This window comes from Centroberyx gerrardi, chromosome 14, assembly GCF_048128805.1.
Source record: "Centroberyx gerrardi isolate f3 chromosome 14, fCenGer3.hap1.cur.20231027, whole genome shotgun sequence".
Classification (NCBI taxonomy): domain Eukaryota; kingdom Metazoa; phylum Chordata; class Actinopteri; order Beryciformes; family Berycidae; genus Centroberyx; species Centroberyx gerrardi.
In genome coordinates, this window is record NC_136010.1 from 21,817,389 (window position 1) to 21,831,429 (window position 14,041).

Below are 14,041 nucleotides of genomic sequence, written 5' to 3' on the forward strand. Positions count from 1 at the left end.
CAGTATTCACTAGTTTCTTTGGTGCTGGACAGTTTCAGTCCTTTCAACTGATTCCTCCTCACTGGGGTCATCCCTCCCCCCGCCCCCCCCCCACACACACGCTGCCCTCAGCCTCTCTCTCCTTGGCCTGTCTCGCTCTGTTTGAACAGCCAAGCCGGTTGTCTGATCACGGCGTCATTTTTGATGTCAATGTCACAGGCCAAACTATTCCTTTTACAACACTGCTGCAGGCCTGAAGCTGGACTCTCTAGCTGCTACTGCCATCATGTGGACATGTAAGCACAAATCCATACTTGATCCCACTGCTGTGTGATACTGTGTATCATCCACAAGCTGTTGGATGAATGCATCGTGTTCAGTCCAAATCAGTCATCACATTGCAGTTCAACAATTTGGACTGCCAAGATAGTGTAATATATATTTATTTGTTTTCAAGTTGAAACGGGATATTATGTCCCTTCACTTGTTTCCTCTATGCAGCATTCATTATTCTATAGTTTTTTCACTCAAAACAATTCAGTTTTACATTCATTGCCATCTGTAGATCAGATTTCTTTTGAAAGCTTTAAGCAACAGTAAACCAGAAACACATATCACTGCATCATATGCAATTACAGTTCAGTCACTATTTGATCTGTTAGCAGCCAGCAGCTTTGCTTTCCCCAGAAAACAGCTCTACGGTTTTACTGCAGTAACAAACAGCAGCTTGTTGTTTGCGCCCGACTCTGGAATAATCTACATGCTCCGACTAATTCCCGTAGTTCTCCCCACCACGTTTAGAAAGTCCCCTTGCTTCCTTTTCCTTTACCTGGGTTGAAGTGCAGCGTCCCATCCTCGCCATACATCCCTGTGAAGGCAGAGGCCTGACAGCGGTCTGGCCAGCTGAGTGCAGGCCCATGAGCCTCGGCTGCTCTCTCAGGCCCAGCCAGGCTGAGGCAGGCAGGCGGGAGCAGCAGGGCCACAGCTACTGGATAGAGTTGCTTGCCGGGGGCCGCCAGGCCGGCTGTAAGGGCCCGAGGCAACCGGGGATAATCCCCTAATGCCTGTCACAATGAGATTTGATTGGAGACTTGAACACCCGGCTTAATGGTGTCAAGTGAACAGTGTGTAATACCCACCCTCCGCAGAATGCTAACTCGGGGCTCCGACTTTGGTAAAACACTACAGAGGCACATCTAGACTGGTTGAATTTCATACTTTATTTCAGTACAGAAGACAGATTAAACAATGCTTCCCTTCAGTATAGCTGATTTTGTTCCTTTTTTACACCATTTTGTAACTTTGCTATAACAAGAGCTATACTTTTCTTAGAATTTGAAAATTTGTCCAGAGATTGAATTTATTTCAGACAATCAATATATAACTGATGAAGAAGTTGCATTATGTCTGTGCCCTTAAGCAACCCTGTTAAATACTAAAAACTATCTGATCGCATGATGATGCTTGGACAAACTAGAGGACAGTAGGCTGTAGTCTCACCAGCTGGCTCCAGGCAGTAAAAGGCACCTTGCCAGTGACACGGCCTACACCATGCTGAAATACAGCAGTATCAGTCTCAAGGTTTACATTTAAGATTGGTTCATCCAGATGACAAAAATAAAGACTAAGAAATCTCTCCACTAAAGGGTTTCAATATTGCAAAAATGCAGATTTGGTTTGAATATACCTGCCCACCAAAGATTTGATACCTGTTTACCATATGTGAGTGCCATATGAAATGTCTATGCGACCAGTGCCAGCCCACTGCTATTGGAAAGTCAAGTAAAACTACGCATAGATATAGCAACATAGAAATCATGGTGAACTGAAATGCCACCTTATTCTGCATTCCTCTTATTTCTTAACTGAATGACATTTATGGCTATATAAAGAAGCCATAACACCTGAGCCTGAACTTTTTAGGCATTGTATATGGGTAGTTTTGGCCATCGTAACTATATCCAACACTATCTTTCAATGATACTCTTCTTCCTTAATACTCACTATATTATGCACACTGTGTTTTCCCAGTTACCAATTCATAGCCTTGCTGCAAACATTATGTACCATCAGCGCCTCAAAAACCAAGCCACGTGTTGCGGCCCTGAGTCAAGGAGAGGCTCTGTTTGTGACTCCAGTTACTGTTAACTTTGTCCCTGTCACTCACATGGCCTGTGTTGAGCAGCCAGGCCTCTCAGTGCCCCACTGTCAAGTCATTCAGCTTCCTAGGCAAACACATACATTCGCTGAGGGGCTGTTCAATGGCTGTTGTCGTGTTTACATTCGCCAACTGATTCTGTGGAACAGCGGAGCTCAAGCGTTTGCCCAGGTTATGACCGTTGAGCAATTAATCCCATGTGTCTGACATGAAGTTATGTGACTTGTATAGGCAATGGGTTTCCTTGCTGAGAGGAAAGTTTGTTGTTTTGGTGTCTCAGTAGTTGAGGCTAGAGGAGTAATTAGGGGAAAAAGGCTGCAAATTGTGGCATACTTATGGTGTTCAAGTCAAAGCTGATTAATTAGAAGTGGGTCCAGATCTTTGACACACTTTTCTCATCTCATCACGTTCAGTTCTTCTAATGATGGATGGCTGTAATTATCTGCTAGTGCTGTATGTCTACATTATATAGATTGGGCACTCACAGTGCACATAACACAGTAATTTCAGTATTGTTAAACTGGATGCTTTTTGGAAACATTGTGTCAGTACAACTCAAAGTAGGAGCAACCTGAGCAGTGATTTGCAGACCTGTTTGTTTGCACAAAGAAACATAGTATAACCCGATCTAGGCCAAAAAGAAGCTTAGAGAAGGCAGCTGCCAAAGAAATGCATTTGTAATGTAAATGTCCTGGTTTTGGAAGATTTGTCAAGCATATAGAAGCCAAACAAATGTTGCTATTGTACTCGATAACCGTGCAACTCAATAATCCAGCTGGAGGTGACACAGTCTTTCTGGATTCATGGATGAATGTCTCTAGTTGGCTAATTAACATAATCGGTGCTTGTGACCACGTTGCAGATTGTCATTGGCCTTGAATATCAGAGGGACACGATAACCAAAATGACCAAATACTATACGACTAAATACACAGAATATAGTCAAAATAACACAAGCACATCTTCCTTCAGTAGTGGATTCTCTATAATAGTCTGGGGTTCTTCTTGTGGCATGTAGCCTGGAAGGTCAGTGCTAATCATTACAGCCATAATGATCAGCTGCGTCACATGATTGTGGGGTTAAACGCTGCCTCAGGTGGCATTTGAGAATCTCCAATAAATATTCATTGGTATTATAACTGGCTAGTGAGAAAGTCATTTCATATGGCTAGCATTATTGTCAAAATTGATGCTCATGTCTTGTTGATAGAGATATTGCCATCTTTGGGGACACTTCCCATCAGTAAAGGAACCCATATGATGAAGGTGATCATTCAATATCATTATGTTTACTATTGGTGTAGTTCTTATGAATGATTGGATTGACTCCCTGCAAAGAAAGGGGGACAGGAGGTGGAGGATAGACCGACATGTAAATGCAAAGTGGAACAGAGAGCTGATGTGAGCCAAGCCATTTGACAGTGGTATTATTAAAAAAATAAAATAAAAAATAAAAAACTGTTGAAAGGCATGGTAGGACGGGGTCCACTGCTCTAGGATGCTTCAAAACTTCCTTGCATGGTCCCAAAGGGTAATATAGATAGAATAGCATCGCCTGTTGAGGGACACGGAAACTGTTTAGCCACATTGTGCCTTTTTTAAATTCATTTTTCTCATTTGACTCAGTTGACTTTTCAAAGCTCATTTCAAGAGCTTTGTAAAAACTGATTTGCATCTCCACATCCCAGTGTGACATGCAAATCACTCAATGAATGATCACTGGCATAAAAACAAAACCCACACCAACCTACTGCATGTGCACCTGCAGCACAGTATGCTTAGTCTATTAGGCAGCTCAATGAGGCCAGTTCCTCCATGGGGATTGTTCAGAAGAATCAAAACACACGCAGGAAGCGTTTGCAACCTGTACAGGGGTGTGAAGTGTGTGTCGATGTGAAGAATGGGAATATGTCTATAATCTTAAAGAGTTCACACTCCCCACTGCATCATATAGCCATAACTAAACACAAAGCCCAGGTTAATAACAAACCACTTTCTGTTTGGCAAAGTTTCATCACAGATTTCATATTTCTGTATTTTCTTAGTCACTTTTACTCCCCAGCAAGACATTATTCAGCGTCCAGACATTTTGCAGCATGCCCAGAATGATAACAGCTACAAGACATTATCCATTACTACGGTGTCTCAAAAGACTTATTCGTAACCATTATGGTGACAACACCGAGCTTAAAATGTTCAAATCATCCTCTGAGTCCCTTCGATCTCAATGTTCTCCAACTACTCTGACATGTCAGACCCAGTGTATCATCACCGTCGGGCGCAGCTTTCAGGGCCTTTTTAACAGCCTCCATATCTCTGACACACCTCCTAGATTGCAGCCGTGTGAAAAACCCAGACACAAATGGCGGTGATATTGCCTAGCAGGAGTCAGTTGTGATCCAGCGGCGCTGTGAAGCCAGTGGCCATGCAAACCAGCGACACAGAGAGCAAGCAGCTGCCACGCTCGATCTTTTTCACTGAAACCGCCGAGTCAAAGTGATAAAAATAAAGGCGTGTACTCACCAAATGGAAGTTCCATACTTGAACTGACTTGTGTATTTACATTGACCATGTCTTCCTCCTTTTCTCCCTTTCAAAGCATCTGTTTTAAATCCACTCCTCTTCTCCCCAGGATTCTCAAACCATAAGGTGTAAAATATGGAAGTTTGGCACAGGGAGCTTTAGTGTGAGAAGGGTGTTGTTGGTGCAAGGTAAGGCCGGTGTTGCTGCTGTTATCTTATTGATTTTCCTAATCTGGGCAAATGTGGGTGGAGAGGTTAAACAGTAACCAGGCTCGTATGGACACCAATCTATATAGCAGCTGTAGCTATAGCAACAAGATGATAGAAACTCAAATAGACATAAAGTTATTACGTGTTTTCCCCTTCTTTCCCATCGCCAAAGAAACATTTTTCAGAATATGGATTAAGAGTGAATGAGAGAGTTGAATAAAAACACTGAGTTTATACAAAGGGAGAGAGAGAGCCAGAAGGTAGGGAGTGACATAAAAGAGAAAGAGGAGTGGAGAATGTACTGAGGGTGGCAGCTAAGAGACTGTGTATGTGAGTGACGTAATCAGTTTTGTTTTGGTGGAGAAAATAAGTAATTTCCTGCTTAGCTGTCTAATACAACAGACTAAATTAGCCAGAGACACCTGTGGAGGAAGGACACCCACTGAAGTTTGATTCAAAAGAAGGAGATGTTATTTCCATAGTCTAACTGGCTGGAAATCCCACTGTTTCCATTAGCCCACAGGCAATTTTGTACCAAAATTTTAACCACAGAACAACAAACAGACATGGAAACTATATATCCCTGTATTCTGCACAGCCACATTTTTCATTATTTCTATTAGTTCATGTCCAAAAAATAATCATCTGGGTGATTTATTAGGGCTAACTACTTAATATAGGAGGCATGTATTTGATTCATATTCTGATTTATCCCATTCTGCACTGAGTGTGAACATCATTTTACTGATTTAGTTTCTATTAGGCATCTGTTGAGCCATAAAGTGGTGATCACAGAATGAGTAACTGCCTGTAATTATAAATATGTATAAATTGGCAAAAAACAATAGGTGCAATAACTTACAATATGCAGAGCTGTACAAAACGATAGTGTAAGCAAGTTTCTCTTACAGAAAGTGCTGATCGCAGGTTGTTTGTGGGAAACATTCGCTTTTTGTTTGCTAGGGAAAATGTTTTCAAAATCATTTGTTCTACATGCTTTGTGGTAGTGACAGTGGTGGCTGATGTGTGTGTGTCTTGTGTCTGTCCCTGAATCGGTTGAGAGGCACAGCTCATATTTATGACCATAAAAGCTGCATTAGACTCCTGTTTTATGGCAGAGAAAGCCTCTGAGGGTAAATGGAGAGATGTAATGAGGTGAAATGCAAGGCAAAATATTTCCTGCAGCAGTTGGTGAATAAACACAAGTAGTGCACAGCAGGCTATTTATGGGGAGATACAGAATCATTGGTTATTTATAACTTAATAAATGTTCAATCAGGCGCCCAGATATCCGTGAATGAAACACATTTCTGTTTTATTCAAGGAGTGACTTGGCAGTTTTTCCAGCCAAAAATATTCAACAAAGAAAAAAACGTACGAAACAGGACACCGCAAGAGAATCAATAGCACATCCATAGCTACAGTAATATCATCTGTACAATAAAAAAAGAACATCAAAAGTGCTTCATTTTTGACAATGCCTCACAAAAGTCATTTAAACCAACAAATCCATCAATAACAGTGCAAACAATCTCTGTGGCTGTGTTATAAAGTATAAAAATAGGCATCTTCTTTCACCAGACGACAATCTGATGACGAGAGAAATGATTCAAATAGATTTTCCTTTGGGTTTTCAATATTATTTTCTCAGTAAAGTGGGGATGATCAGAACTGACAACAGCAAACAGAGTAAGGAAAGATCAACTTGATTGTGTGTTAAACATTCACTATTAAAAACTTGCTATAAACATGGAAATAGTGGTAACTGAACAGCTAAATCATTTTGTATTTGTCGAAATTGTCCTGCAGCCATTGCTTTAATGAGACAAAACTGGGCTTCACATGGACTGTGAATATGTATCTGTTGTTGTTTTCCCATTAAATCAGGAAACAATGTAATTAGAAATGTTGTGTTGTTTCTAATATCTTTGCCATCTGTTGGTTTTTGAATCCCCTGAACACTGGTTTCTCCAGCAGGTGCCACCATAGCTTGATGGACAGGCGGAGCAAGGCTTCCCGGTTTTATAGGGAGCCTCTCCCACCCAGTTCCCTCTGGAAAACAAATAAAGAACATGCTGTCACCTATAAGGTCTTGTTACGCATTTGTTTTGTATGGGTTTGCTTCGATGTTTGGGTCCAATATCTATTGCAATGTCTTTTTGTGGGATTGCTGTTACTTAACATGATTCATCTTTGTAACCCCTTTCTAGACCAAACTCAACCACAATTTGACAACACACACATATATTCAGGGAATGTGTTTTCAATTGCTTTCTCTGCTTAAATGTTAAATGTTCAATAAACATGAAAAAAAATGACCATAAGTAATTGTGTCTTTTTTGTGCTCATCTTATTTGTGCATTATCAGGGTAACAAATACCATTACCAATATATTGGTGAAAGGCCAATATCATCACACGCTATCCCAGTTGTTCGGTCCTAATATAGATAAAATATAAATGTGTGTGTATGTGTGCATGTGTGTGTGTGTCATTGTATAAATTGGGAATATGTAAGCACTGACTACATGTGTGTCCTCTTATGAGTAAAGACAACATCATACATCTGTTATACTTACTTTATAGAGTAGTTGCAGACTAGAAGTGTGGCCTCCCTCCAGGTGCTCCCAAACACATACATGTTTGAACACTTCTTGATCGCACATCCCACTCTGTTGGTGCTCGCCCACACCATCTGAAACACACCACAAAACACAGAGATGCTGACATTTTCACATGTATATCCTGTATAATGTCATAATGTCATCAAACACAGCACAAATCAACATAGAACTTTATGCCAACAGTTTGTCATCATGTTTGGTCAGTGTTAACAGTGTTAACAGTGGTAACTCTTCATCATTTGGGAAAGCTATATACTCTAAAGTAAGGCTGACCCAGCATCCTAGCAAACCAAGACCAAGAGTCCAAAACTACTTTATCCAGAAAAGACAGTTTCTCTTAGGTCTCTTGGGTTATTTGGGGAGAATGAATGCACTAAATGAGCAAATCCCTCCAGATCCATTCCTCAATCATAATTAGGAAAGCTACGTACCTGTGTGTAGTGAGAGCACACAGGTCCACTGCATCTGTTCGGGTAGGAGAACTGGTGTCTCTCATCATGCCAAGACCTTACCATATCAGTGATAGACCGGTACCTGTCATATCAAACACACATCATTCATTCATTCATGATACATTTCTCACTATACAACTCCAACATTCAAATTTTTATTGTACAACATCTCATTTCTCATTTCATATTTCAATCTATCCATTGCACAGCTGATAGTATGTTGCACAACCAACAGCTGACTCTGCACTACCTTCCAGAATTGACTGACAGGTTTTGGCCCAAATATCTCATGGCTTGTGTTGGCCCATGATCCCATATGCAACGTGAAGCCCAGGAGTCAGCTGACTTGGCCAGTCCCTCATCCCAGACCTGTAGTGGTGAGGAAGAGAGTGAGAGAGGGAAGCTGTTCAACAATTCAGAGAGACCAGTGAGAAGAAAACACTTCAGACCACTCCGCTTTTTTCCTATAAAGAAGACTATGGGAAACCAGACACACTTTCATATATTGGCTCCCTGCTTTTCAGGTTTTCTGTATCCGTAAATAAGAAAGTAAGCACATCATTTTGTGTGAGGATCATCTTAAAATGCTATTCAGAAAGGTATCAAAGGAAAGTAAGTTCTGTTCCCTATCAGTTTGGTTGTGCTGCATTCACTGTAAGCATTTATAAGATCAGGGATAGGAGCAGTGCCTTGTCTCCCTGGTCTGATCCAATGCACAGTGTTACCAGTTTACAGTGGGGATCTCACCATGTACTCCATGTTGGCAGCTGGGGGGAAGACCTGAGAGCGGACTCGGTTGTGGTAATCCAGCAAGGCGTTCACGTCCCTGGAGGAAATGGCTCGCTTACGTCTGCTGCGAGGCTCACCGACACTGCCGGTGAGGTTCTTAAAGTCTGACTCTGCCTCAGATCCAGCTCTGCTCGTGTTGAGCAGCTCTGTGGGGCTCGACAGCACGGCGGCAGCTCCCATGTGAGGCATCGTCCACAAGATGGCAGCCAACAGGAGCTGAAGGCAGGCAGCACCCATCTCTACCCTCTGGACGAGGTTGGAGCAGCAGCAGGTCCTTGCAAGCCTCTGATGAGGAATGAGAAGGTTTTCAGATTTCAGATTTGTAATGTATTCACTAATTATATCTGGACAATGTCAAATCAAGGATAACAAGCTGAGTGGTTCATTAAGTTGATACGATTCATTAGGAAAGAATGGAAACAAATCTTGTGTGAGCGCTCAGGCTGAGATCATTACATTTGACATGCTGACTTATAACAAACCAGTCAATTGACACTGTAATGGTAACGTGATTAGATGAAAATTGCTTGGATTCAGTTTTATTATCAGAACCATTTCATTTCCAAATTTGTTCTGTTAACTGGCTTGAGACAATTATGAGAGAAATTGAATGGGAGCTTGCACTAAAGTGTTTATATTACAGTGCGCTTGACCACAACTATATTCAAACATCACAGTCATTAAAAAGAAACAAAATATCCAAAGCAATATTGGCTAAAATAGTGCTGCTAAGCTCTCTGAAATGTTGTGAAGGAAAGTACATGATGAACAGAACTTAATCTATTAAGTCACATTCTACCTTTCTTTACAAAAACATCATTACGCACATGCAATTTGTAATATAATCTGTTTACTTACTACTTAAACAATAAAACTGCAATATAATCTGCATTGTCTTCAATATAGAAGTTTGTTATGCAAAAGGAGGAAAAGCACAGGCAGTGTAAAAGCTGAGCCTCATACCTTCATCAGTGGATCCTTTCAGACCGACAGTGTGAGCAGTGAGCAGCTGAGGAGATCTTCACTTAAGCACCAGCCTTTGCAAACAAGCCCGCTTGACATGTGTGGCAGGGAGATTTAACTGGGCCAAGTCTCTCGGAGGGTATCTGACGCACAGACCCTCCTGCATACTTCTTCCTCCCATCGTTTGATAGGTGATTTAGCTTTCTCAACACAAGCATTATGTAAACTTACAGTTTCTCTCTTTCTCTTTCTCTCTCTTTGTCTCTCTACTGCTGTGAAAATCACAAACACAGGAAATTGCTTTCCAGGATAAAAATCACACTGATCAAATGTTTTACTGGCCACCCTTGTGTTAATAAGTTGAAAATCACCTCTGATTTGTTTTATGAAATAAATGCTCTTTATCTCTTATTATGATGAGCAGCAAAATATCTCATTCAAAGAGCTGTTATTTGAACACATAACAATCTTTCCATTTTAAATGAGATTTAGGACAGCAGTATTAGTATTAAGAGCTTGAGGCTGTCTTGTAAGAGGCTGTTAGTAATAGCACACATGTTTTGGCTGCCCCCTGACCTCCCTGAGTTGTTTCAATAAAACGCAATAAAATGTTTAAATAAGCATGCCTTGGGGAAGGACTGAGCAGCGTGGTAAAGAATGCGTATTAAACAAAAGGGGGGGAAAGGTCCAGTTTTTGAAGTGGCTGCAGAGTCAGCGTTCATCTCCAGCTGCTGTTGGTTCCAGGAAGGGCCCCAGATCCTCTGCCATGTGTAATATACTATATCAAGAGACTCAGGGCGCTGCCAAGGTACACTGCACCAACTGGCTCAACAGCCACTGGGGTCACAGAGATCACTGAGAGCACGAGTCCACAGAGGAGCAACCGTATAATGAGAGCAAAGCTGCAAGACCAGCTGAAAAACTGGCTGTTCAGATGCATGTACTGAATATATTCATAGGCCCAATGTGTGTAGCTGCTGATTATTTCCAGTCTCTCCTGAAGCAGCTGAGGTATGGTAATGCGATGCCATTGAGAAATAATTTTTCATGTTTGAGTTTCCATATCGTGACTCGCACCATTCGGAAACCATTTGTAATCCCTTGCTCATGCCACTGCCCCTAAATTATGGGTTTGCAACCAACCAGCGGCCACCCAACGTTCTGCAATATGTCTGAGAGAATGGGAAATGTCACGGACCGGCAGCGTAGCACAATCCTATGTGAGGAATCTTAACGTTGTGAAGGGTCCGTCCAGCCTGAGCCTCTCAAAAAGGATTGTCTGTGTAAAGAATGACATGTAGTCTTTCTCTGGGGCGTTCCAGTGAGTCCCCCGCTCACATTTTATGCACGAGGAAAGGGAACTTGGTCCATATTGTTTTAACCTAGTTACAGAGCAGACTTTGATAGATTTCAGATGAATTGACCCAATCATTCTTTCAATCTCTTTTCTCAGCCTATTATTATTGCGGTTTTGCTTAAATGTGTAGAACAGTATTCTTGGCTGTCTTTTACTGTTTCTGACGTCCATTAACAAATGATGCTTGAAAATGATTGATTGGACTTGAATTGAAAGCCAAAGCTACACTATATTCAGTCTTTTTGAACTGTAGATGACATACCATATTTCCTAAGATGATGTTTATGGACCTCGGTCTATAGACCAAGAATAATTATCACTAGAATACAATAAGAGCACTGATTCAGACTCAGACATGAACATGAACGTATCAAGAGCCAGGCCAAATGCCAATTAACTGTTTACTTACATTCTCCACAGTCATTTTGGCACGTTGCTGTTATGGGAAGAATTTCACAGATTCATAGCAGAGTTTCCATCCCAGACCATAAAGCTGTTTCAATATAGAATAAACTCCTTATGATTTATGTATAGGGAATTCCTGTTGGTGGAAGTAATAGTAGAAATAGAAGCAATTGTGAGCAAAATACCATGGTCATCAAAATACATATTTAAGAATCAGATGCAAAAATGAACAGCCTGAGTAGCTTGCACTGTGGTTCTTAGTATCATAAAAACTGTAGGTGTTAAGTCTGCTCTGCAAAGCTTGCATCCTTTAGCCTACAGACCTCAGATGTGCACATGAGGTTTGGTCCATAAGCTAGATCAAGGTGAAGTTTGAGATACTTGAGGTTACTGTCTAAAGGCTCAGCAAAATCCAACTGTCTTCAGGTGGTCTACTGGGGGGTTGGGCTCTCACATGTAGAACTATTGCTTATAAGTGGTATAGTATGGTAACATATTGCAATTATGATTGCCTTGGATGAAAGATATACTAGGATTTATTGTCGAGAGGGAATGCAATTTTCAAGGCCAGTACAGGAAAGAGTGCACATCATACACAACAGCAGACAACATACAATATAACACAGATACACTAGTCAACACCATTCACACTCACAAACTGCTTCATATTTCAAGGTGTCTGCACCAAAGCAGCGTGCAGCTAGTGCTTCCCTGGTTTCTCCTGTATCAGAAAAAAGCTCAAATATACCAGAATGCACACAACATCCCACCATGGCCAGTTACGTATGTCACCTTGTTGCTCAGGTAAGCTTTCTGAAGTCGACCCTTCAAAGACCTGCAGCATACTTCGACACAGGCTTGGTTGAGTTTTTGTCAGACTTTGTGACTGGGTGTGTAAAATGCACGGAGCGCTCCATCAAAGAGGCTGTGTGGGCCTTTGGCCACACAGGGTCAACAGCAAGGTTCACTTAAAACCCCGGGTCACATCTTGTTGTTGGTCTTTGAGCTTGACTGGTTTGCTTTTCCACTAGTCTGTAGTAGTATCTCAATGTCCACAACAAACCACCAACATAAACCGCCTCTTGATTTCTTTTTTGTTTATTTCTGTACCCTTTTTTTATTATAAAAGACCCCGTGTATTATTTTACTCTACTGAGAGGCAGGGAAAACTTGGTTGGATGGCTGGTTATGAAGTGAAAAGCAAAAACTTAATTTGCATACACATTTGAATATATATCAGCAGCCAGAACATTTGGTTTATTCTGCTGTGGTACCATTCAGATAAAACTGCTCAGAAAATCCACATCATGGATTTTTACCAGGTTACACCAGCCTGATATAATCAAACTGTTATCTTTAGGATTACATCAATGGAATTCTTTAGTGCAGGTTTGATGGATGAGCATGAGCGAAGCCGACCCTGCTGACAACGAAGCCTTGTAAGACCCAGCATTTAAATTTAGCAATGAGCACATCCATGTCAGTTCTGTCACATAGTTAATAATTCCATCATCGCACATCAAAGAGGGGAGAAATGTTGAGCAGCAATATAAAATAGATCCATCAAACCTGAAGGTGTGTAGACAGACTGACAGACAGTGGAACAAGGACAAGATGTTTGAATGAGGACTACTGTTGAGTGTCACGGATGAAACATAGACTGTATTATAAATTAACGATGTGTACCCACTTACATAGTCTCTAAAAACTGACCATTCTGGCAAACTGCTGCTGATGTTATTAAAATCTGAAGGAAAGGAAAAGGTCAAGAGGTGCACAGCTGTGCGGTCGTCCCTCTCAGTCAGAAATAAAAACAGGGGTGTAACACCTTTTTTTCAGTAAATCCAAGAGTCTCCCCTCTGCCGCTGTCACGTATGGAGCCGCTCCATGTCAGCATGGTCCAACCTTTGTTTTGGCAGCGAGAAAACAAATTTGCTCAGTGATGTAGTCCAGCAACACAGAGAGGGAGTGGCAGTGGGGCCTTTCCATACAGAATTTACTGGACTCAGAGGAATGAAAAATGCTCTCTGGCATAAACTTTCAACCAAGCGTTCATCCACTTAGAAGAGTACAGTATGTCTGCCTTAGCTAGACACTTAGACACTCTGGTTTTGAGTAAAGTCATCACAACATGCATATGTCATATGATCAAGTTCTGAGACAAATATATACGATAATGAAATTGTGAAAGGGCTGATGATTTATCTTATGGTTTATATTTCACAATTTTAGTTTCTTTCCCCCAAATACACACAATCAGAACAGGTGCCATTATTTAAATTCCCATTCTATGTAGTTATTGGAAACACTATAAGCAATAGGATAGGATAGCAGATTATTTTTCTTTGGTTAGTCTGAATCACTGAATCACACAGTAACTCCAGGCAGTAACAGTGGTGATTTATGTTGGATCTCTGCAGTGAACGGCTGAACGATCCAGTAAATCTGATCAGGAAAACTGTCTTCAGGAAAGTCTGAAATGGGTCAAACCTGGGAGAAGACGGACCTCAGACCGGACCAGACTAGAGGATTTTCCCAGAGACCATCCCACACCCCCCGCAGCATGACATCATCTGTCTGGAC

General features: G+C 41.3%; 1 protein-coding gene across 1 annotated transcript; it reads right to left on the reverse strand.

Moving 5' to 3' along the window:
• Positions 1–776: 776 nt before the first annotated feature.
• On the reverse strand, positions 777–11,477 carry r3hdml (R3H domain containing-like). The gene is made up of 8 exons (XM_071915482.2): positions 11,463–11,477; positions 8,692–9,018; positions 8,195–8,313; positions 7,924–8,026; positions 7,448–7,563; positions 6,802–6,921; positions 4,386–4,465; positions 777–1,003 (listed from the first exon to the last, which is right to left on the reverse strand). The coding sequence occupies exons 1-8, from the start codon at positions 11,475–11,477 to the stop codon at positions 777–779; spliced, it is 1,107 nt and encodes a 368-aa protein (XP_071771583.2).
• Positions 11,478–14,041: the final 2,564 nt, after the last annotated feature.